This window comes from Vidua chalybeata, chromosome 9 (genome assembly GCF_026979565.1).
Source record: "Vidua chalybeata isolate OUT-0048 chromosome 9, bVidCha1 merged haplotype, whole genome shotgun sequence".
Lineage (NCBI taxonomy): Eukaryota > Metazoa > Chordata > Aves > Passeriformes > Viduidae > Vidua > Vidua chalybeata.
Genome location: NC_071538.1, coordinates 11838561 through 11863945, shown reverse-complemented (window position 1 = coordinate 11863945; position 25385 = coordinate 11838561). Strand labels below are relative to the sequence as shown.

Here is a 25385-nt window from a genome sequence, read left to right as displayed (position 1 = left end):
AATATGCAGGGTGGAATGCACGCTGTAAGAATGGATTCCCTCTGTTCTTTAGGAAGGGACATTCTGAAAGACACATGTAAATTAGGAAAAATTGCTTTTGTTCACAGAGAACCTGGTACTCTGTGATTCAAGATAAAGAGTAAAGTATGCTGAAATAACCATACTCCAAGAAAAGGTCAGACTTGGAGAGATCTTGGCAGTCAACTCCTCGTGGTACTGAGGCACAGGGCTCAAGAGCCAGGGCACATGACAGTGTCTCTCCCCATCCAGGTTTCTCCCAAAGCCGAACGGGCAGTCAGGAAAAAGTCACCTGCTGAGAAATTCCAGAGTGCCTGGTAACACATTTGGCCTCAGCAGTGCTCAAAGAAAGCAAAGCCAAAAAAGCAACCCTGCATTAGAAAAATCTCTAGCAAATCTAGAAAAATCAACTAGCAAAGGATAAATTGTTCCTGGAATGCTTTCTTCAATGAGGCCCTCATTTCAGTGTCAGGATGGGTGGATCCAGGTCTAAAGGTAACAGCTTCAAGTCTAGAGGGGAAGGGAACTGAGGCAGAGAAAAGTTTTAACAGGGCAGGGAGTTGGTTAAATCCAAGGAGAAATATGCTAGTGCTCTAAAACTGAAAATCCTGCTGTGGGATGTAAAATAAAACTATGAAAATCTCAAAGTCCCCTTAAAGGGTTCTTTACTTTCCAATTTAGAAATAAGGACTGAACAAACTAATCCCTTCAAAAAAGAGTTCAAATGCTGATTTTTTTCCATCTTTGGAATGAAAGCTGAAAAAATAAAGGAAGAGAGTTCTGCACTCCAAATGGATGAGGGATGGCAGGTCTGGTATCAGTCCAAAGAAGGGGCTTGGCAATGCCATAAATCTTACAGTAATAAAATGAAAGAACCTTGAAGAGAATTCATCCTTCCCCTAAGCCTTCAAAAAATTCCACTCCTTGTGAAAAACGATATGCTGACAGATGAAAAAACTTACCATCAGCCTTCCCACTTCCAGGCATGTACCCAGCACATATGGACAACACCTGCGTAAGATTCTCCACACGCTGCTGCACTGAACTGCTTTGGTACTGACTCAGCCAGGTCACTTCTACAGAGAAGGTAAGATCACCTGCCTGGGCAGCCTGTGCACTGGTTACAGATCATGGATTCCTAAGTGCCACTTACACACAAATAAACAATATTCACTACTGCTGTGACTGAGAAGGAAAACAGCATGATAATAATAATAATTATAAAAAAGCCACCTAGCTTATTTAAAGCTGGAAAAAAAAAAAGAACTATAAATTACTTTCTTAGCTAATTTAATACAAACATTAAAGGAGGACTTGAAGAGGAAGAAGAGATGAGATTTCAGGAAATGTAATGGTCCTGCAGGCTCAGAAGATATTCAGGATACAAAGCAAAAAGAAATGTGCCTCATATAAAACATCTCTGAGCTAGGAGTACACAGAGATTACAAGCACTACCAAAGAAGACACTGAGAATGACAGTAACAAACACAGGCCAACAGACAGCAGCAGAAATGCAGAAGTTATTTGAAGAGGACAGGTGCCATCAAAATGAATGCAGCTAAAAAAGGGAGGAGTGTGCAAAAGTGGGGTCAGGTGCTGGCACAGTCAATTCAGGATTTGGATAGTAAAATTTACTGTACCATTTTCCTCCTTTTTTTTGCAGACTAGAGGCGAGTTTTGTTGGATGGACAGAGAAAAAGATTTCAGACATAAACACTGGGCACAGTGAAAGCACTTCAGAAGTATATTTAGTTGGACATAAAGGTAGAGCTAAGTGTAAGCAACAAAGCAGATGAGGAGTATGTAAGAGACAGCAAAGTTTTGGGTAGGGAATGACAAACAAGGTTATTCCTCCTCTTGACTCCAAATTCAAGACAAATGGACAAAACTTGTAGGAAAATACATTGGGACATCCTAAGCATAAGCTGAAAAAGATTTCTGCTAAGGGTGTCAGAAAGGGAAGCTGACAGAAAATGTGAGAAAAGTTAGCAATAAAAAGGCAGAGCTGAGAGATGCCATCATCTGGGCTTGTATCACTCCCAAAATTTTAAGAACTGAGTAGTTCTGCAGCACTTCATCAGAAAGAGAAAATGACAGCAACACACAAATGAGTGACTGGAAGGTTGTCTTCAGAGCACAAAGAAGAGTGAGCAAAGAAGTCAGGGAAGAACAACACATCAAGCAGCACTGTGACAGGCAGGGCTGATAAGCACAGTAAGGTGAAGACATGCACTTGAGGAACTGGCCCAAAAGGCTGCTAAATCTTGTGAAGTGAATTTCAATAAAGTCTGAAGAATAGGAAACAGGGTGAAAATAATTCTTAATCAAACTGGGGGAAGGCAAGATAGAAAGGTCTTAAACCACTGCTTGACAGGTTTAGAGATGATGGGTAAGAAGGATGATGTGCCAGGAGCCTGAACCAGGACTGCTCACTGATGACGGAGAGAAAGCCACACCTGCTTTGTACAAAGGCACCAAAGAAGGGAGAGAAAGATTAAGAAGCCAAAATTCTACAGAAGCAGAGCACAGATTATATAAACCTCTTAAGTCCTCTCTGAAGTCCTACATCAAGACTGGCTCTTGCTCATTAATATTTAATACAGTAACACAAGTAAATGCACAGAGCATGGACCTGCTGCTGCTCTCACAAAACCCAAAACAAACTAAAACTAAAAAAACAACCTACCATGCCAGCTACTGAAGCAAATAATGTTGAGGTCTCAATGCAATTTTTCTTCCAGTGGAACAACTGAGATACCCAGTCTAATTCTGGTAGGAGTGACAGTTATTGATATGGCCACCTATCTGTAGTCAAATTTCTAATGCACATGAGGACACTCAAGTATTTTGTAACATTCTCCTTTTGCAAGTGCTCACTTATCAGCAGATTGTTCTGATCTACAGTCTTGAGTATCAGCCCAGATACTTTGCTGTAAGAAAAACCTACGTGTATTTTCTTCCTCAATTTCCATTATAAATATAAAATCTATTTTTCAGTTCAGGTGACTACAAAGTATCATCAAAAATAATTAACCAAAGGCAACACGGCTCAAACTAATACAACTAAAAACAGTCATTATTCTTTGTCAGAAGAACTCTCCCTTTCATTTAACTTTCAGTGATACTAGAACTTGGCTGCAGCACAAACACATGGAGCTGGACAATTAAGTTATGAAAAGACTATGCTGGGAAACAGGAAATCATGCTCTCTACAACACTGAGGATGGTTTTAATCCTGGATCCAATATTTACTTAAATACTGACTTGAATAATTCAAACTTTTCATCTTACTGTCCCCATCTAGCCCACTGAAGTGTTGTACAGATTTGTTAATATTTGTACAATACTCTGCACATGTCAAACACAAAGGATTACAGCTATTATGGAACAACTCTCTTAATCCTTTCTGAAACAACTACACAAATACAGCATTACCACTACATTTAAAAGAAACCCTGAAAAGAAGCAGGATGTGAAAATTTCATCCTTTAAATCTTTCCTCTGCACCTACACATGAAACTCAACTATGAGTATTACTTTTCAAAAATTGGAACATGATAAATATTTTACAAAAAATATTTATAACAAAGGCTATGTATTTCTTTAGAAGTTCAGAACCTCATTTAAAGAGATCATCAATCCCAATGACAGCTATAATTTGTCAATCTGGCTGCCCACACCAGTCCATCTGTATTAGACTGTACAACTACATTGGGACCAAACCCTGTGATGGTTTGATGATCACACAAAACCATGGAGATGCTGCCCACGAGCTGTCCAGCAGGTAAAGCAGCAGCCTACAGAGAACACTCCAGGAAGCCTCCACAACATCCCTGCCCAAGGAATAAGCTCACTATGGAAATAGAGGGTGGATTCATGCATTTGTTCAGTTGGCATACAAAAATGACAATGTGGTTAAGCCTCTACTATTTTTAAAGAAATTATTTAAAAAACACAAATAATTGACTGACTAGCACTTAGGCAATACACTGGAAAAAATGTTTTACTGTTAAATTATGAAAACAAAAACATTAAGTTACATTTTCTCCCTTTTCGCTCCCCTGCAAATTTTAGCATATTTTAATTAGTTTTAGTTACCATAGCTACCATAAGCATACTATCTTTGAAGTCAATTTTATTAAAATCCTGAATTTCATGTTTTTACTGTATGCTAGCTGAGCTTATAAAACATTTACAAGCATAACTGATGTTAAGTGGTGCAACGTAAGTACTAAGACCACGAAAAACAACAATAGTGTAGGTCACCTGTATGTCTTTATGTTACAAAAATAAATTAGATTATTTCTGACTGTTCAGGTAAAGCAAAAAGAAAATGTGACTGAGGAACAAGCTGGTCAGTTGAGAAGGGTTATAGACAAACAAACAAAAAATGTATATTCAGAATAAGCAGGGTAACACAGGAAATGAGGAAATTAAATATAAGTGCAAAATCTGGTTGCACAGATAAATCCCAGATTTTTAATTAATCTTTACTGGCAATTTATCCTGCTGATGACATCACCACTGTCATTAGGGTTACTCCAAACCACTACTTAGCAATTACAATTTTAAAAGTTCCAAGATTTTTTTGCTGCTGCCATTTAGTTTTGTGTCAATGTGCCATAATAAGGCTTCAACACTGAACAAACAGAAGTGACACCAAAAAGACCTCACAAAATTGTGCCTTTGTGGAAGTCCTTCATATCTCAGATATGGTCCTTCACTAGAATTTAGAAGAAGGGAAAAAAATCCTCCACTCTTCATCTTACATGAGTTAAAAATAAGCCAGAAATGGATCAAATACAAAATGAGTGTGAAATTTAGCTTTAAATATTTTTCATGGATACTGCCACACTTGCGTTCAGGACTATATTTAGGAGTGTGAAGTAGTTGGTTACTCTGTTATAGAAAATGATTTGCTGAACCTCTGTGTACAGCCAGCTTTTACCTGCTCAAAAGGCAAAACCACAGCAGTAGCACGTCAGCTAAGGGTGACAATGTAGGCTATGCACGTCAAATATCACAGAAAAAATTAAAAAAATTAAAAACAAAAATGCTCTTCTGAACAAATGCTGTTACTTTAGCACTGCCTGAACTGCTGGGCTCAGTTTCCCTCAATGACTGGAATGGGCCCTTGGCATGGCAAGACCTGCAGAGGCACAGGAGGTGACACCACCGTTACGGACAGCTGGACTCGCTGCTCAAGGGCAGTGACACAAAAGCTCATCCCAAGTACTCCCAAACCAGCCCAGGAAAAATCAAACAAATTAGAAAGAGCCTGTGAGGCACCACTACCAGTACTGGGAGGTTTCTTACAACCTCTTCCTGACACTTCTTTACTCGGGACAACCTTTGGGATCATCCGAGAAGCACCTGCAGGTGCTTTGATGTTTTTCCTGGTGCCCTTTCTCCCCAGGTCTCTGTCACACACCATCCAAGCAATGCATCCCAGCAGGGGACAGGCCCAGAGATTCCTGGGAACAAAGAGTCAGCTGTCCCTACCACAATGGTTCATTCACCCAGGAACATGGGATGGAGCATGGGGACAGTGGCCACAGCCAGCACCTGCTTTAGGTACTCCCTAAGCTGTCGGAATGATGCAAGGGGGAAAATCCACGGAGAAGTCCAAGACTACAGACATACCAATAAAGCTTGGATGTAAATACTACACACCAAGACAACTTCCTGACCTAAATTTTGTATATTCTTAATATAATCTAAAATCTCTTATTGCAAATTTTTCACATGTTCCAGAATTTGACACAGGGTCTTTCATCCATGAACTTTCCACAGCAAAGAAGCTTGGATACACACTAAGAAATTGAAACACTCTCAACCTTACTCAAAACTCAGTTGTAGAATCATTTAATGTAAAATCTTTCTATGAACAGAGATTTTACATCCCTCTAAAATACATAGTAAGATCTCACCATGAGCTGCACAGGCTCAAACAAAAAAAAAAAAAAAAAAAACCCACATAACCTACTCCAATAAAAAGTGGAGCACAACATTTTATAAAGGGGCAAGAAAGCATAGGGATGCACCAGGTATTAACACACTTGCTGGGGCAGCTAAGGAATTGCTGTGAGAATCTGATGGAGATATGTTTGCTATGAAAATGTGGGTGGGAAATGTTGAGGGCAGCAGCTAGAGAGCACAATTATTTACTGTAGTCAGGAAAGAACACCTCCTAGGAGAAGACAGTCATTATTAACTTGTTAACAAACACAGCCTGAAGTAGGGAACTTCTAGAAGTCCCTGAAACTCAATTCATTTCACCTAATATTCATCACCTAGAAAAGAAAGAAAAAGCTCCAATTGAGTCATCTAAAGATCACGCTGCTATAAGATGCACATGCTCATAAATAACATTCTGCTAGTGAGCTATTAGACAAGTGTGGAAAAGCTGCAAGTGGCGTATGTGTGTCAAGGAGAGGGACCAGAAAAAAACAGCTTTGGAGCATTTTGAGGAGAGGACAGTAAAGAAGAAAAAGGAAGGGTGTGGATGATCAGGAAGACAGACTCAAGCTCTTCCTGAAAAGCTGTCTGCTATTTTTCTTTTCTCAACAAGACAGACCAGCTAACGTCACCTCAAGACTGCTCTGTAGTCAAACTCCATTCTGCTGAACTCCATTTTCCATTCAAGAGGCAAGGAAAATTATTCCTTTATTAGTACATAGTATCAGCTGCTGGTAGCCAAATGGTGAACTTGTTAAGGCAAGGGACATGGACTTTAATATGCCTTTTATGGCTGGAAAGCCTAGAACTATCTGAGTCAGGTCAACCTTTCCAGTTTGAGCCCCAGTCTTTGGCTAATTTTTGATAAAGTGGAAGGTTCCCAGGCCAACACAGCCCAGCAGCTCCCAGCCATGCAGACAGGGACACAAGGGAAGGCACAGCTGCTCAGAGCTCTTCTACAGCTCTTCTCCAACACTATCACACTACTCACCACGGAATAAAAGACAACAGCATTTATCTCCACAACATACCAAGTCTCTCACAATTACCTGATGACCGCTTTTATTTTTCATTTTTAAACTTATGATGCCTTTACAGCAGCGCTCTCTGCTCTGCAGAAACAATATCCCTCACAGCTGCATTGGCTTCCAACCATCCAATCTCAGCACAAAGGATCAAAGAATTGCTTCTAGACTCTCTCAAAAGAGGACAATTGTTTTATAAACTCTTCACACAAGCAGTGCTTCAATAAAGTTTTGTATTATGGGCATAAACCTGTATTTAGGCCTGTGTGAACTCCTACATTACAAGGGTAGAAGTTTGAAAGGTATCTAAATTTCTTTAGACATAATAGGAAAGGAAAACTCTTTTCAAAAGAAAACAAACATTAATATATGTTTTGTATCTGTGTTCTTTCTTTCCTTCTTTTCTTCAAGTTGCTAGAAAGGAAAAACAAATTGATCTGTTTATCAAACTATGACTAATTTCCACTGCATGGACAGTGTTTGATCAGGAAAACATATAAAAAGATAGAACTTTGCTTATTTGAGCAGCTTTACATGCAAGAAAATTGGTCACCATTCAAATTGTAAAAGAACACTTTGCAGACTCAAAAAAAAACCCATTTTCCCCTCTTATTCTTTTTTGTTGTCTGTTTAATTTAATATCTGAAGCATAACTTTGATCCTGAAACCTCTTCCTAATGGGGAATTCTTGGGCCAAAGAAGTAAACCCTTAAAGTCATTGATGTATGGTTTGAGCAGTTAAGGGTTCCTTCCAAAAATTTCAAAATCAAATATGTGTATTTTAAATATAAAAGCAACTTCATACACATTATTTACCTTATTATTAAGATAAGCTGGAAACCTTTGGAATTAAAAGTTCTGTAATGGTATGTGGAAGATTACTGTAGACTTGCAAAATTATTTTTAACTAAATAAACAGTTTGTATAACATTACACTTGTAATGTTTGCCATCCATAAAAATGTGCCATAATCTGAGCTGGTCACTATAAATCAACAATGTGCTATGATGTCTTCATGGAAGACCAAGTTTTCTCTACAAGTTTTTTAACTACAATAAAAACAAACATGAAAACATTCTGGGGAGAAATGACAACTTTAGAAGTGACCCTTGGTATAGGACTACTCTTGAATTCACCTAAGGTATTTTTCATGGTACATGGTGGAAAGAAGACTCGTTTGGTGTTCAGGTGAAAGTTTTCCAAGAATGCAGAACACAGATCTAGTCAGAATATATTGAGATGTGAGAGCTGTAATAAAGATACCTGTGTGTTTCCTAGTGTACCTGGCTCAACAGGAGAATTTCCTGTAGAAATAAGAATCTCTGGAAAGCAATTAGTGCAAATCACTAATACAGGTAACAAGTCCTATTCTCTGGAGGAAACAGCATATATTGGTTTGTTCTGGTTCAAGATACATGAAACAAAGAGAAACTGTACAGAAAAATTCAGGAGAGCGCATCTTGGGCTGACACCAGGTTCTGCCTGCAACAAGGGTACTGGCAAAAAATAATCACTTGCTGCTGGAAAACTGAGGCAACCTGGTGGGCTCAACATGTGAGCAAAGGTCTAATACATCTAAATATCATTTCTAAGTATTTCTCTCTGTGCTGAGACAGAGAGGAGGAACTGAAAGGGCACTGCTGCTGCAGGTCCCCAGCAGGACAGAGGAAGGTGAAGTGCAGTGGGATGCTGCCTGTGGGAAGAGGCCATGCAAACCCTGGACACTGAGATTGCTGTTTTCCATGGATCTGACAAGGAACCTGCAAGAAACACTTCACACACACTCCTCAGCCACAGACAGGGCAGCCAAAGCATGGGCTGGCACAGGACAACAAAAACTTACCAGGAGAATCCACTCCTCTGCTAGATGGCCTAACTAGTTCTCCTGAACTTCTGGAGCTGCAAATACTCAGAAACTGGAAAAGCTTTGCAGGAAACTCATGTTTGGCTGTTCCTGGTTCTTTTGAGGTATTTGTTTATGGCCAATACTAGAATAGTAAATAGTAAACAAATGCCAGGATAATGGCAAAAGTCACTGGTTGAGCCAGGGACAAACTGGGTCACCACCAGTCTAAACTGGCTCAGGAACTGTTAACTTTCAAAAATAAAATTAGAAAATTACCAGTTTTAGGTGGCTTTAACACCAAGTCTCTCTGTTTAGACATCAGAGCTCAGCATTGCCTTCTAAGAGCTCAAGACTAAACAAAAGAGTTTTTTAAGTCCATTCCATATTTGGGGAAATAGACATAACCAATACTTTGCCCAAACTGAAAAAGTCAGGATAAGAACCCAGTGTCCTCTTTGCTGCCCAGACTGGCATTTCAAATGGTCATTGAAGTCTTTGAAAAGCCTATTGGGCAAGCCCACACTAACCAGCAATTTGCTACAACCACCAAACTTCCTTTCCATGTCAACTATGACTATGGCAGCGAGGAAACTTACACAAAGTCTTCAAGGAAATACTGCCAGAGTCACTATCTGGGGTCACTATCAATGTACTAACAGCACTATCTCACCAGGGCTGAACACCTTCAAATAGCCAAAACACGGGGTTATTTCCTGGTATGCGCTTTAATTGGACCTCTTAGCTTGGAGACATTTGTTATCTTCAAACATGAAACAAACCAAACGCAGCAAGCCCACGCTTAACAAGAGCAGTACCTGGAGGTCTGGCTCCACTATTGCCTTCCAATTGGTGAAGTCACTTAAACTAACAAAGCGGACATAAAACAGCACCCCTCAAAACTGGCAACAACTGCAAACGTACACAAATGACTCAATGCACTATAAATAAGCCGTAGACAAAAACCTAAACTTTTTTTTTTTCCTTTTTTTTTCCCCCTTTTTTTTTTGTAAGTTTCCACCGCCCCCCTCCCGGGGTACCGCGGGGGTCGCGGCTATTCTGGAAACCGACCCTTGGGCCCCCTCCCCGGGCCCGGGGCCGCTCGGAGCTGCCCCTCCCCAGCCCCGGCCCGCGCCCCCCGCCCTCCCTCAGCGGGGAGGGGGCGGCATCGCCCCCCCCGCCCGCGGCCCGGCCCGCCCTCACCTGCCAGCGCCAGGATCTGGGCCTTGTGCAGCAGCAGGCGGTCGCCCCACTCGCCGGGGCTCTCGTCGTCCTCGTCCGCCGCCTCCTCGGGGTTGCGGTACACGGTGTAGACCTTCTGGTTGTCGAAGTCCTGCTGGGAGGTGGGGCTGAAGTCCCGCACGCGGGACACGGGCAGCGCGTAGCACACGTTGTCCTCCAGGAACCGCACGAACGCGTACATGGTGCGGGGCGGCCGCGCGGCTCCGCGCCCGCCGCCGTATTGTTCCTGCGGCCGCCTCTGCGCTCGGCTGAGCGGGCCTGGCCGCGCCGCCCGCCGGGCCCCAGACGGCGCCGGCCAGGCGCGAGCAATCCAGCGCGGAGCGACGCGAGCGGGGCGGGCCCGGGCGGGGGCAGCGGGAGCGGCCCCGGCCCCGCTCGGTGCCCGCCGCACGCAGCGCCCCGCCCGCGGCCCCGCACGGCTCCGCTCGGCCCCCCGTCCTGCCTGCCGCTACCCTGCCGGGCACACGGCCCGCGCTGCCCCGGCACCTGCGCCGAGGGCACGGACCCCGCCTCCCACGTCCCGACGGTCGGCCGCGGCCCGAACCCGAACCCGGCGGGCGCCCGCGCTCGGGCTCGGCCCCAGGAGGGGCCTCGGGAAGGTCTGTTTGCCCCCAGGTTGAGAACTCCGTGCACGTGTGCCGCAGAAACGGGCTTTGTTCCAGAGAATCATGGAGTGGTTTGTGCTGGAAGAGACCTTAAAGATCATCTCCTTCCAGCCCTGCTGCCCCGGGCAGGGACAGCTTCCACTGGACCGGGTTGCTCCAAGCCCCATCCAACCTGGCCTTAACACTTCCAGGGACTGGGCATCCGTGACTTCCCTGGACAGCCTGTACCAGGGCCTCACCACCCTGACCACCCTGAAGAATTTTTTCCTGATAGCCAATGTAAACCTGCACTCTTCCAGTTTGAAGCTGTTCCCCCTTGGCCTGTCACTGCACGCTCTTGTAATGAGTCTCTCCTCCTCTTTCCTCTTAAGTCCCTTTCAGGCCATAGCAAGGTCACTATGAAGCCTTCTCCAGGCTGAACAATCCCGATTCTCTCAGTCTTTCCTCCTTGGAGAGGTGTTCCATGGCTCTGATCACCTTTGGAGGGGAAACAGAGGGGTGACACAGCGGGATTTGTTTTGAGGGCCGGGGCAGAGCCAGCGAGTGCGGGGAAAAGGGACAGGAGGGACCTGTGCAAGGAGAGTGGATCTTTCCTGGCCAGAGAACACGACACGGAACCCCACACTCATCTGCCACTTGGCAACAGCACTGGAGCATCAGCTTTTACATGAAGGTCCTCATGGTAATGCAGAGCTGCCTGTGCTCCATCATTCCGTGCCCTGGGGGTTGCTGGAGGAGCACAATGCTCCCCTGTCCTCTCCCAAAAGAGCACAGAGAGCTGAGAAATGCTGTGCAGGTGTGCCAGAGCAAGGGTTAGAGACGGCACAGGTTTTATCATGAATTCCCAAACTTTTGGAGACTCTTGGATACAAGTGGATGTCTTGAGGTTCACGTATGAAGAGGGTTATGTGGCAAAATTGCTTATGGTTCAGAGCAAACTCATACTGCTGTTTCTAGCCCTGAGGTCTGTTTTACCCAACCAGACTTAGGAACAGAACAATCACATGGGGAGAACTATGTAATGTAAAAATATAAAAAAAAAAAAAAAAAAAGAAATCACAGAATGAGTACGAGAGAGGGGCATCACTAGTTCTTTTGTTTGCAAAACACTTACACAAAATGAAACCAAAATATTTTGTCTTTGTGGGTTTTCATATCCCTGGGCATTTGCAGTACTATCTGTGCCCATTGCACTGAGTAAACCACACTGAACTTGTTTTTTCCTGGTTATCTTTTATAGACTTCCTCCTACATGGGGTCAGACCACAAGCTGGAAAACATGGAGTTCAGCTTTGACTGAGCACTGGCACAGGTTCCCAGAGAGCTGGTGGAGTTTCCATCACTGGAGGTAACTCAAAAGCATCTGGGCAACCCTTTGAGCAGGGGCTGGATTAGGTGAGCTCCTGAGGCCTCTTCCAACCTCAGCCATTCTGTGGCAGTGCCAGGAACTTTTGGTTGTGCCCAGCAGAAATCTGTCTGTCTTAAACAGCACATGAAAACATAAGGAATCTATACAGGTGTAGTTAAGCCAATGTAAGTATTTCACCAAGCTGTAAACTTCCCATACAGTAATGGCAGCTTTATTATTTTAGCAATTACAGAGTTTTGCAAATACTCCAGTTTAAGATTGGGGATTTAAATGGCAGCACTTTAACAATAAAGTTTTGCCAGACTCGTGTGTAATTAGAGGCAAATATAACTCTGCTACAAAGTATGGATGACAAATGTATTCTAGTAGCGAGTCTGCAAGGGAAGTGAAGTTCCAGCAAGGGTTGTGTTGCTGATCAAACAATACCAGCTGCTGCATCACTGCTGTCTCCTCTACCTCGTGTTACAGTAGGGTACAGGGAGCTGCAGAGAGATGACAGGACAGGCTGATTGCTGGAATTACTCCATGAACACTGCTAAAACTATGTGAAGGACAATTTTGTTCTACTAAGTTCAGTGGCCAGTGAGGGATTGGGTAGAGTGTCTCCTGCCAGGATTGTATTCCCTCCACAGCTGAATTCTATTAGGGGTGTGTAAGGCTGCTGTCCAGGGAAAGGAACTCAGAGCAATGGTAAAATTGGAAATAAAAGGAAACAAGAAGACGGTCAGGATTCAAAAATTAGTTTGAGTTGGAAGGGGAGAGATCTCTTTGGGTACCAAGGACACCTGGGTAATTCATCCCAATGAAAGGAAACCAAAAGGCTTCATGTGAAGGCAGCTAGCACCATAGTGGATTTGTTGGTTGGTTGGGTGGGGCTTTTGGGGAAAAGGAACACTCTAAACTGGTGTTTGCAATATTTTACATTTGAATGTTCAATTCAAATCTTTACAGCAAAGACTGTAAAGATCTTTGCATCAGCAGCAAAAGAAAAAAGGTCTCAAATCCTTTAGGCAGGCTGTTTCACAGTTCTCCACTGAAGGACGTTTTTGGGAACAGATAAGGGTCGGGATGATAAATGCATGTTTACTCTTGGTCCCTTGCACACATATTGAGCCAGAAGGCATTATGATGCTAAAGAATTAATAATGATCGCATACATTTTTTCTTCTGCCTACAAGGAACCGTGTTAATTTCTGGCTTTAAAATCTATAAATAATCTGCACTGTGAAGCTGAGGAAATATCCATTAAAGCAGTGAATGAAACACAAGTCACTTGTCACGCCTGTCTTTTGGACCTTTCCCATTTCTCCTAATGGCTAGCCAGCTGCTTTAACACGGAGTTGAGCTTGAAGTTTAAAGGTGCAGAGCTATTTTAAAGGTGTAGTTTTTAAAACTCATTGTAAAGGGAATTACTGGAACCTTACTCAATTTAAATCCTCGAACCAGTCCAGCCTTTTAGAAACAGCACAGCCCTGCTGAGAAGTAAATTGTTGTACTTTCAAAATGCAAATGAAGCCTTAGCTTAGAAGGTAATACTGTCACTCCAAGAGTGGAGAAACCACAAAGCACAGTCCCAGCCCTTGTGGGACTCCTGAGTGGCTCTTTCTTGGAACACTACTTATATTTTGCTGGTGTTATTTTTCTTGAAAAATAAAATAAGCGTTCAAGCAAAAGCGGATGTCCACAGCTTTCGTGTGCACTCTGTGTTTTCACTTAAAGATACAAAATGAAAAGCTAATAGTTCCAGTAAAAGTTATGCAGGTGCCAAATCTCTTTTCACAGCAAAACATTTAAATTAGGCTCATCATTCACATTATTCCATATTTAGTACCAAATTCTCAAAGGACATATTGACTTTAAATCTGCTAAAGAAGAAATTCCCATTTTCTTTTACTGTTCCAGTGGAGGTGCTTCACTGCTACCTGACTCTTCAGCAGTAACCATACATTGGACTACTACTAGGAATCCCTACACATTGAATATGTGGTTTAGAAAACTATTGTTTTCTTATGGATTTATTTGTTCTACAAGTAGTGCATTTCTTACACAATTGTTTTCTAGCTCAAATACACCTTGAAGGAAAGATATATTCACAATTTTTTGGGTAACACTGTATTGGAACAATGGCATTAGAAGTCATACAGGTTAAAGAAGGACTCAGCTAACAGGGACAAGAACTGAAGACTGTTCAAAGGTTTATATATGTTCAGACACACAATATACTCACAATCTGGCTAATTTTTATGAAGAATATGATCGGTAGAGTGGTCAGAAGATACCTCCATTCCATGGTTTGCATTTTCTATCATACAATGAAGTGCAAGACAAAGTCATTTCCATGTATAAATGAATTTTCTTCCATACAAAGTCTCACGTACAGTTTCTAGGTGTTTTGAGAGAGAGGGTGGTTGGAAGGAAGGAATCTACTATCCAGATGGAGCAGGGTAAGCATTCCAGAGGGTTGTTCCCCTTTATATTTTAAATAAATTGTAACTCATGAGACACTGTTGCTGCTCTGTGCTTTCAGCATCACAGTGATTACATATAAAAATACAAACAAATATAAAAAAAAAACAGGTCCTATTCTGCCGTGATACTAGAAGATGGATAAGAAAACATTTGTGTCCATATATAATTCCAAAGCACTCCATTACCAAGAGTAAAGGAACCTAGATTACACAGATAAATTCTGAAGATTTAATCTTTTCAGATCTATGGCCTTAAACCATCCTCAGTCCCAATTCCTCAGAGTGATCTAACTTTTCTCAGGGCTGTGGATACTAGTCAATCATCTTTTACAGTAAATTCTCACACCCTCACAGAATATTCTTTCAAAGAAATGAAACCCAAGGCACATTTCATGGATCCATTCACATAGGAGACACTTATTTCCCAGCTGGTGCATTCTGTAGCATGAAAAGGTAACAATTAAGCCAAAGTGTCCACAGGAGAAGGCACTTTTCTCACTGTTAATGACTGGCTGGAAAAACCAAGGACCAAAGAAAAAGCCAGACAGTCATTAACTGCTGAAAATTCCTGACCTAAAGGTCATTATTACTATTATAAAATTGGAAAATGAAAAAGTAATTATTTTCTTTGGGTTTTTATATGTATTAAAAAAATAAAATTCCGGTGTCTGTTGCTGTGGATACTGGTCTGTAAGGTACTTATCTTTCCCATTCTGGCAGGCTATGCAATGGATAGATCTGGGACTGGCAACCCTTCAGGAATGTGTGCCAGACTGTATTTTCCTCTTCCAAATTACAGGTTAAATGTGCCCACAGAAAGACAACAGGAACCAGGAGACGCTGCCAGTCGGCACCATCTCTCCTTGGTGAGAGCAGCAATTCCCCCACCCTCACCCAGCCCTGCCTGGGAGCTACAAATGACTCTCAAACTTCGTGGCTTTCAGCTCCTACCCTCATGTTCACCATTCCAAATCTTGCTAAATTGCCATCTTTTGCACTCAGGTAAAATGCTGTTTTCCACGTGATAAAGTCCTTTCCTGTGAGGAAGGCAGGGAGGGCTCTGTGTGAGCTGACTCGTGCGTGGACTCACCTGTAAAACGCGTCCTTCAGGTGCCATTGCCACCGTCTGCAGAAACTGCTCTGGAGACGATACTGCTCTTGCAGCCCAAATGATCTTTATTGCTACTACCATCCACTGATGGCTTCAGCCTATATATTTTCACTCTAACTGGAGATTTTATTTGAGATTTGCCCTTTCCTATTATCAACCAGACTTTTCCCTGACTTTTGACAGGCATTTTACTAATATGACTCTAAAAATAGCTTTACATACATAGATTTTGCACCACCGCAAGAATTTGATTCCTTCTGTACTTCTGATGAAAAAGTGACTTTCTTTTGGCAAAGACTAAACTCTTTTTGTAACCTTTGGGCTTCAGTGTAAAATATCATTACTAGACACTGCCTGTGATTATGTTATGGTTTAGACAGATCCTCTAAGATGATATTAATGACCCATTTTCATAATATTTTCATTTTGGTTTTCTATTTTCATGTCTCTACAGCACTGCTCTGTCTTGAACAAACATTTATGTCTCATTCTGACAGGGAAAATGTTCCTACAGCCCTTTTCTGCAGAGACCTGTTCTGCTTCAGAGGTTCATACAAGTAGTGTAGGATAGACACAGAAGGAAAGGAGGTCAGCTACTAAAAATGCAGAATCTCATTTTTTTTCCAAAAAGGTACCTCCACATGCTCCCACTTTCCTTTAGAAATCTAATTTTAGCAAAAGTGTGGACAGGCTCCAGAGATGGTTCTTGCTGTTTTGGAAGGTTCTGGACAATCAGCAGCTGCAGGAATTGGATTGAGTGAAGGCAGAGTCAAAACTGCTTAAATAGATGTTTTCACAACGCAGTGCTTTTTAATTTATACTCCTGTCATATTCCTTCTAATCCCTTTCAAGACTGGTTTTATATTTCATTATAAAGTGAGTTTTTAGAAAATGTTCCCAGGACTTAGTGCTCACATCTCACTACTTCAGAAGGTAGAGTTTTCTACTTCTAATGAAAGTCACAATCAGAGATGGACCAGCTGCTCTTCTGAAGAACATCAACTAATGTGAGCACATAAAATCCTGTTGTGGAAGGCGAAAGGGAGATAACAGAGCAAGAATAATCCTTGGAATATTTCAGAAAAGTGCCTTCCTCAGCTGTGCATTGTTAATAATCATGTTTAAATTAAAAGAGCAGAAAATGAAAGCTGAAACTTCTGGCAAATGAAAGTACTCCCTGATCTAAAATCCTTCACTATGCTCTCTGAACCTCTCCACTTTAAATAAAACCAGACATCTTTATCATTTATGAGTTACAAGTGAAGCTGCACCTGGTCTGCTCAAGTAGGTGAATTAAAAAATAAAAAACAACAACACACAACAAGCCAATGTGATTTGGAAGGAATTGCTGTGACCCAGCTCCCAAAAATTCATACAAGGGGGTAACTGTGATAGACCCCTCCAAGAATTGTTGCAGTTTTTCAAAGCAGAGTAACTCCTTTTATCTCACATGATGTAGATGATTGGCATTCATCTTTGTCCCACTTACAAGGAAGGTGTTCCCTCAAAATAGAAAATGGCATAGGAAACTGATAATCCAAGAGGTGTTTGAAACCTCAAGGGTCTTCTTCCTTTGCTGGTATTTTCCACAAAAGCCTGAGCAACATCTATTGTTCAATAATATTTAACATTCAGGGGAATCTGGATATTTTTTAAAGTGGGATCAGAAAAAAGGGCCCTTCCTAGGCTGTCCCAGAATTCCTCATAACAAAGAAAGCTTTGTTTCATAAAGAAATACCTTGCACTGAAATACCCTAGGGAAACCAGGATTTGGGGTTTTTTTTAAACAAAGACGGGAATGTTCGGATTCGCGGTTCCCTTTAAGTACTCTTCTAACATGAATATTTTTAAGGATGCTCTATCAAGTTCATGCATGAAATGTCACCCAGCCGTTAGTATATTTCTATGCAAATACAGCTGTGAAAGCTAATAACTGAAATCTGCATTTTTTCCACATTTCCAGTGTATTAAGCAACTTCTCATTCTTTCCTGTTTTGTAACTCACATTAGCCTCTTGTATCAATAGAACAAAGCTCATGTTATACTGCTTCCTGCTTGAATTCTCTGCAAACATCAAAGGTGGACATTTGAATAGCAATTTAATGTATATATTTTTATTCAGTTCAGTATACTGATTTTCTCCTGATAGGAATAAGAATTCTGCAAGATGACTGCAGAGAAACACACCATTCAGAATATGAATTGGAATATTCTTGCAATGCTTTTCAGTGAGGATGGTGTGATATTAAGATTAGAATCCTGCATATAATCAGATTTTGATGCTTGTACACATAGTGTGGTATTTCTTTTCCTGTACCAGGTTTGTGTGCAAAAACACAGCAATCCAATATTTGGAACATGCACTGTCTGCAGATACTACACCATCCAAAATGATGAAAAAATAATGTCAAGGAAAATAAGAAAGTGTCTGGGGCACTCCTGCATACAAACTTTGCTAAATTCATCAGAAGTAGTTTTACTGTTCTGAAGACAGAAAATATTGCAATCCCAGTTCTTCCAGAACAACAAGAGCAAACAGGGCTCGTGTCCATCCCTTTATTAAATCTTGGACTGACTCTTTGGGAGCTGTAAATATTTCTCTAATCTTTCAAATTCTCTGATATGATACACACAGAATTTCTTCCAAATGGCCTATATTTTCCAAATTCCCTGTCTTATTATTTACCAGTACATGTAAGAGGTAATAATATAGAAAAGATAAGATAGGTGGGGATTTAATTAGAAGCAAAAGGAGGCACTACTGGGAATATATCACAGTATTTAGGAAACATAAATATAAGGCATACCTTCAGGTTTTATACAAAAATGCAAGAGAAAAGACCACAAAGCAAAGGAAGTCTGAATTTTGTTTTAGGGCTAAAAGGAATCAGCCCAGTGCAGTAGCTCAGGATTCTGCTTCAATAGTTAACTGATTGGGAAGTAAGCTAATAATGCTTTAGATAAATTTTCAGTGATGAGAAGTGATGAACTGACACATTTCTTAAGAAGTAATGACAGTTCAGTAGACACCTTATCTGTCCTGCCTCTGACATGGAGGCACTATCTAGAATCACAGAATCATGGAATCATTTAGGTTGGAAAAGGCCTTTAAGGTCATCAGTTCCAGCCATTAACCCATCACTGCCAAGCCCACCACTAAACCATGTCCCTGAGCACCAATCTACACCCTTTTAAATATATCTAGGGATGGCAACTCTACCACTTCCCTTGGCAGCCAGTTCCAGGGCTTGACAACCCTTTCAGGGCAGAAATTTTTCCTAGTATCCAATCCAAGCCTTCCCTGGTGCAGCTTGAGACTGTTTTGTCTTGTCCTATTGCTTGTTACTTGGGAGGAGTGACCACCCCGGCTACAAGCTCCCTTATGGTAGTTTTAGAGATTGTCAAGGTGACCCCTGAGCCTCTTTCTCTCCAGGCTGAGCCCCCCCAGCTCCCCCAGCTGCTCCTCACCAGACTTGTGCTCCAGACCCTGCCCCAGCTCCGCTGCCCTTCCCTGGACTCGCTCCAGCCCCTCGATGTCACTCTTGTCCTGAGGGGCCCAGCACTGGACACAGCACTCGAGGTGTGGCCTCCCAGTGCCCAGTGCAGATGGACAGTCACTGCCCTGGTCCTGCTGCCACACCATTGCTGGCACAGGCCAGGTGCCACTGGGCACACTGCCCACCTGGGCACAGCTGGCTCATGTTCAGCCCCTGTTGGCCAGCACCCCAAGGGCATTTTCGCAGTGCCTCCAAAACTCACTAAAATCACTCCTGACAGCTCTCACAGGTTTCATTTGTTTCGGGGTTTTTTTTGACTCTGTTAACCATAAGAACAAGGATAGTAGCTGTTCTTGCCCTCACACCACGTAGCAAAATGAACTCAGAGGTTGGATGTAGCAAGGACTCCGGTGGACCTCAGATATCTATATGCAGCTTTATAATCCAGGAAAACTGACAGAGTTATTGCTTACCCTGCAGGGCTGTCTGAGTACAAGATCTCAAATACCATCTGTGCTCAGTGTGGAAGCTGCCAAAACCCCATCCACAGAAACCATGGAGCACACAGTGTTGTAACTCTCATCTTGCTCTGGAGCAAAGATTGAAAAAAGACACCTCCATCCTCTTACTTAAACAGCCTGAAATTCTTACCCCTGGCAGGTGCAGATACAAAGTTCTTTTCAAAACTAGGCTAAGGGAGATTTGTTTCAAAATCTACCAACAAGACCAGGAGATGTCTCCCATTTTTAATTGATAAGCTCCTTGCTGGGACCCTTGCCTGGCAAGTGAGGTGCCTGGCTTTGGTGCCCCCATCTGACTGAAGGGGTTCAGCCCTCCCGCTCCGCACCTCCACTTGTAAAATCCTTTTCGTCACCTAGACACACATAATTTCCTCTAGTCAAAACCCCCAGGAGAGGGATGCATCTGTCTCCCTGTCTCCTGCTCAATGCATTACACTCCAGATGAGTTCTTACTGATCACTTGTAAAGGTAAAAGCACAGCAAGTGACTAAGCTACTGCAGGGTCATGTGTTTCTTCCACTGAGAGCAAACTGCTTTGAATTTACTCACATTCATAGAATCATAAAATGGTTTGGGTTTGAAGGGACCTTAAAGATTATCTAAAATCACCTCCCTTGACCTGCTAACTGCACTGCTTTTGGTAGGTTTGGCTTTCTGGGCTGCAGGCACACATGGCTAGGTCATGTTGAGCTTCTCCTTAACCAGCATCCTCAAGTCCTTCTCCTCAGGGCTGCTCTTAATCCATTCTCTGCCCAGCCTGTATTTGTGCCTTGTATTGCCCCAATCCATGTGCAGAACCTTATTTTAAGAGCTCATATATAAGAACAGTCACTGTAAATCAGCAAATTTGCAGAACACTTATTATTCCCAGTAATTTCTTTAGGGGTCTGTATTCTAGAGAGAAAAGTATTGCTGAAGTGGGAAGTAAAAAATGTAAGTAGCAATTAGATTTTCTCTTAAATACTCAAATAGCTCCAAGGTTTTGTTTTCTCTGAAAAATATTCTCAGTGAGTGTATTTGGTGCTCTTGCAGCACATGGCATGTTTCAGCTTCTTTGGGGATTTAGGATTTAGTTTTTTGTACCTTCAGATTTTAAGGCAAATGGAAGTGGGAAAAAAAAGTTTACATATGAATGTCTTGCTTTAATTGTTTTACATTTGATTGTGGTCCTTTCTCAAATAGCAAGACCAATATAAATGCCATGCTTAGGAAGATTAAGAAGAAAACTAGAATTCTCTCTGTCTTAAAATTTTGCCTAAAATGGCAGCTATGTCTTTGAGATGCTATTTAATTAACATCAGAGGAAGACTGTCAGTAATCAGTACTGCTGAGTGGTTTATTTACTTGGAAAAAAATATGGGTTGCAGTGCTTAACTTTCATCTTTTAAGTTTAGAAGTTTTGGTACCAGCGATATAATTTACAAAGTTATCTCTAGGCAATTAAAATATATTCTATCATTTAACCTTTGGATGATGTATAAATATGCATAGACACTCCTACAAGGCAATTTGTCTGCCAATCTGGAAAATGCTAACGCTGTAGTCAATAAGTCAACAGTCTGCAATGTTAAATTATGAAATCAGAAAGAAGTGCAGTTGGCATTCAATCCAGATATAAAGATCCTAAGGATTTCCAATTTTCTGTGTGGGACAATAAATTTCAAAGACGACTGTATTCAGCCCCAATAATCACGATCTGCACAGCGTGTTCAGGTATTGTTGGAGAGATTAAAACCACAAAAACAGAGCGGAACAGCTCAGCATCAGATAATCACAAGCAATTCCGTGTCAGCAACAGACAGCTGGAGACATATGCCAACAATATTGTAAAAGTGGGAAAATGGAGATTTCGTGACAGCAAGGACGTGGGTTTCATACATTAAGCTAAGTTTCAACCCAAAACATTAAAATTGGTGTTCACAAGGAACAGCTCTCTGTCACAGTGTTCAGAAAGTCTACTATTTAGCATAAAAACTATGAAAAGCAAAATTAGGCAGAAGAAGATATTTATTTCTCTAATATTTTGCATGTTGAGCACCTATTTGATTTCAGTGTTATCATGGACAAAGAGATCAGACTATTTTTTGCCTGAACAGCTGGAAGAGCTGTCCAGTTATGGACCAGACAAATGATTTGTGAGAATCTTGTGTGGAGAAGCATTTAGATGGAATTTTATCTACAAATATTTGTCTAAAGATTTTTTCTTCCAAGTACAGTTTAAAAGAAAATGAACACGTCTTGACCTAACTTGAGTTATTCTGTTTTTCACTTTCCCTTGAGTGTCAAGTGTCCCTGTTCTTCCCTGATACTCATTCCCATCTATCCCTGCTTTTGTCTTTCACTTTTTAAAATTAAACATCTACTAAGAAGTAAGTCCAAGAATAAAGCCTGAAAAAATCCTATTATATTTATTGCTGTGAAGCAGAAGAGAATGCAGGGAAAATACTTAGACTTGTGAAGCAAAAAATAATCTACCTTTCCACTGGTTTCTCTCAGAGCTTCCCTTATAGACCCATAAAATCCTTTTCTTTCTTTTTACTGTAGAAGACCATGTAAAATCAAGATAAAAAAATTCAAGGCTCTGAACCCAAAAAAACCCAAGTTTCCTATTTTCACAAAGAGTTCTCAGAAAATCCTTTGTATGTTGGATTTCTTGTAAAAATGGGAAATAGCTTGAAAATATTAATGAGGAAGTAAAAATTGTTCTGATGAGTTCACTTCCCCTGTGTCTGAAGAGCAGTTTCAAAGTGATGTTTTATGGAGGTGGCTGGGCCTGAATGTTTTCTGATTTTACTGTTCAAGCCTTGCCTTTGTATCTCAAGTGTTTTGTCCTGGGTTCTCACCATAATTCCTGAAGCTGTGACTCTCAGAGAGGGTAATGGAGACAAGTGGCTTGTGAGGAAACTCAGGCCCAGGTCCCCGAGGTGTTTGTATTTTAGGACTCGGAGCCTGGTGCAGATTGAAGAGTGATGTAATGCTTCAGGCACCGCTGAAAGTTTGAAAAACCAATGCAATAAGAGGCGTCAGCGGGGAATGGCAGATTGATTGCAACATCTAATGCCAAAAAGTTCTGGAAAGAAGAAAAATGTAGTCTGAGTAAAAGAAATAAAGAAGAAAGGAGGGAAAGGATAGTAAGAGCTTGCACGCCTCCGGCAACTTGCCTGCAGATCGATGTGCATCGGGGACAATTAATCAAGCAATTCTTATGACTGGCTTTTTACATTGGTGTGTAAACTTTGATGATGCTGTTCAGTCCAGATCAGCAGGTTGGATTGACAGGATCTACCCTGAAAATCAACTTTACTAAAATTTGAGTGGCTTGATGAAGCTCATCTTTTGGATCAATGGAAGGCCAGAACCTCCAGATGAGAGATCGCCCATCAATTTAGGGTAGGAAGGACCATTCTCTCCTGAAGTGATTATTGGTTCCTCAGATATGGAAAACAGACTGGACACATGGTGTTGGTGTGGCTGAAGCAATATAGGGTAAGTTATAAACTACACCTTCTCCTTTCCCCACAGATTAATACTTCAGTTTGTGTGGTAGATTTTTTAAACAGACAAGAACAGAAACGCCTGATTTTGGGATGTAGCGAACCACACTCTGAACCACAAACCTGTGTGAACAGAGGCCCAAAGCCTCAGCATATCTAATCCTGAGAAGTTCACAGAGATACAAGGATGATATTCCAGCCCCACAGAGCCCATGCACAGCACCCATCTGCTGTCACAGCAGGATGTGGCTGCAAAAATCCTATATCTGATGATTAAAACCTGTTTTAACGTGTGTTTGGGGTCACTACCATGCAAAATGCATCACAGCAGCCTCCATGCTCCTCTCCAGCTGGAGAATAGCCCATCAGATCAGCACTGCTGGAGGAAAACTAAAGCCACCTCACAGTCTCACCTTACCCAGGCCAGAACACTGACTGCTGCAAAAAACATGAATCAGGAGTAAAACAGAGGGCTGAATACATTAATCAAAATGATCACTGTTGCAAGATCTGCAAAGAACAAAGAAAACAAATCCAAGGAAAGTTAACATTAGAAACCATTTGCAAGGCTGCACAAGTCAGCTAATGAAATAACTGTCAATTGTAGACACAAACCTTTTGTGCTTTCACACAATTTAAATATAAAGTAATTTGCATTCAGGTATCCAAGTCTCCCTGAAAAAAAGATTAACAATAGGATTCGCTTTCTTTCTACAACCTTTTTTTCTCCCCCCCTTCCCCCCAGGGGTGGCTCTGATAAGGTCACCTTATTAATGCAGATCTCTGTTTTTCAGAAAGCAGCCAGGAGTTTAACTGTTTCACTGTGAAATGATCTATGAGATGAGAACAGTCCATTTTTTATCCTTGATTGATCATTTCAGCATATATAACAGCAAATCCTAAGGGACACCACTCAAATCCCTGCCTCAGAATGACCTAGAGACTCAGCTCTAAAAAGTGTTGCGCTCCACTACACAATCCTTCAGCGTTTTTTCTCAACTTTGCATTTTCCACTGAACATAATAAAGTTGCCTTGCATCATTACAGTTCTCTACAGAAAAAAAAAAAAATCTCATAAATAAGTAAAAAGTTTTTAACGGCTGAGAACTGGGTGCCACTACAGCCTGCTGAGGAGCTGAGCCATCAAGCAGTTAATGCCTTTTCCCTAGACACAAAGGCAGGAGCAGGTCTATGATCTCAATTCAGGTGTCACGGCTTCTCATTTCCTTCCCTGGCCACCAGACACCTGTTTCCCTGCTCTTAATAGCCTGTGATGGGAACTGCCTGGTGCCAAAATCACAGGCTCTGGCTCCTGTATGATGAGTTGAAAATAAAGCGATTGCCCTTTATTTTTTTTTTTTAGTTATTTACTGTGTCTAAGCTTTATCTCAATTCCATTGTTGGGTTATTCTTCTCCATTCTGTGTGCTTCCAGCCAACTAATCTTCATTTTGCTTTTTTTGATGACTTTATGCTGACATGTACAGAGACCTTAAATAAATCATTACGATTATAAATAGCAATGGCTGGATTACAAAGGATTCTGGAACACTTGTGATAGTAAATTAGCAGGCAGGCAAACCTACAGCTGCCAGCAGCTGATGTAATATTTTAGAGAATTGTTTTCTAGATTGCGTAAGGGAGAATTGTTGTCCTTTGAGCTTCGTTCTCAGTTTCTTTCAATACGTCAAACAGTTCAACAATGTGATGCTCACACAAAGTTCACAGAGAAACAGCTTATAAATCCCAAATATCATACACACAGACTGGGGAAAATGCAAGCCTGTCTAAGGCTTCACAAGCTGGAATTTAGGGAAAAAAAAACTCCACAGAGATACCTGTCTATTGCTAACAGCACCCCTGAACAGATAGATATTATATCCACAGAAACAGCTACCACATCAAGGAACATTTGCACAAATTTCCCCCTTTTTTCCTTCTATCCTTTCTTTATAAACATCAAACTCCAACAGGCTATTGTATTATAATAGTGCAGCCTGTAAATTCCTGTAATCAACTGATGGAGCAACATTAATTATGGAGACTTTGTACAGGCCACATGCATCTTTACATCCCTTTATAAAATGCTGACACATTCCCCATCTAAAAGGGATTACAATCACAGAGGATGATCCTGCAAATGCCTACTATTGAATGGAGCATTTGCTATCATGAGTAAGCCCACTGAAGCTACCAGAAACTCACATGGCCAGACAAAAAGCTCTGATTCACACA

General features: G+C 41.6%; 1 protein-coding gene across 4 annotated transcripts in view; it reads right to left on the bottom strand.

Moving 5' to 3' along the window:
• The window catches only part of LOC128792411 (BEN domain-containing protein 5), a 562082-nt gene that overhangs the window by 20495 nt on the left and 516202 nt on the right, over positions 1-25385 (bottom strand). Inside the window, exon 1 of one of the 4 annotated variants that reach the window (XM_053950811.1) lies at positions 10048-10352. The exons of 1 other annotated variant lie outside the window; for it this stretch is intronic. In XM_053950811.1, the coding sequence (XP_053806786.1) occupies positions 10048-10267 (220 nt within the window). In that variant the 5' untranslated portion in view covers positions 10268-10352. Of the gene's footprint in view, positions 1-10047; positions 10353-25385 lie in introns of those variants that run through there. 2 more of the 4 variants (XM_053950813.1, XM_053950812.1) reach the window with 2 other exon arrangements.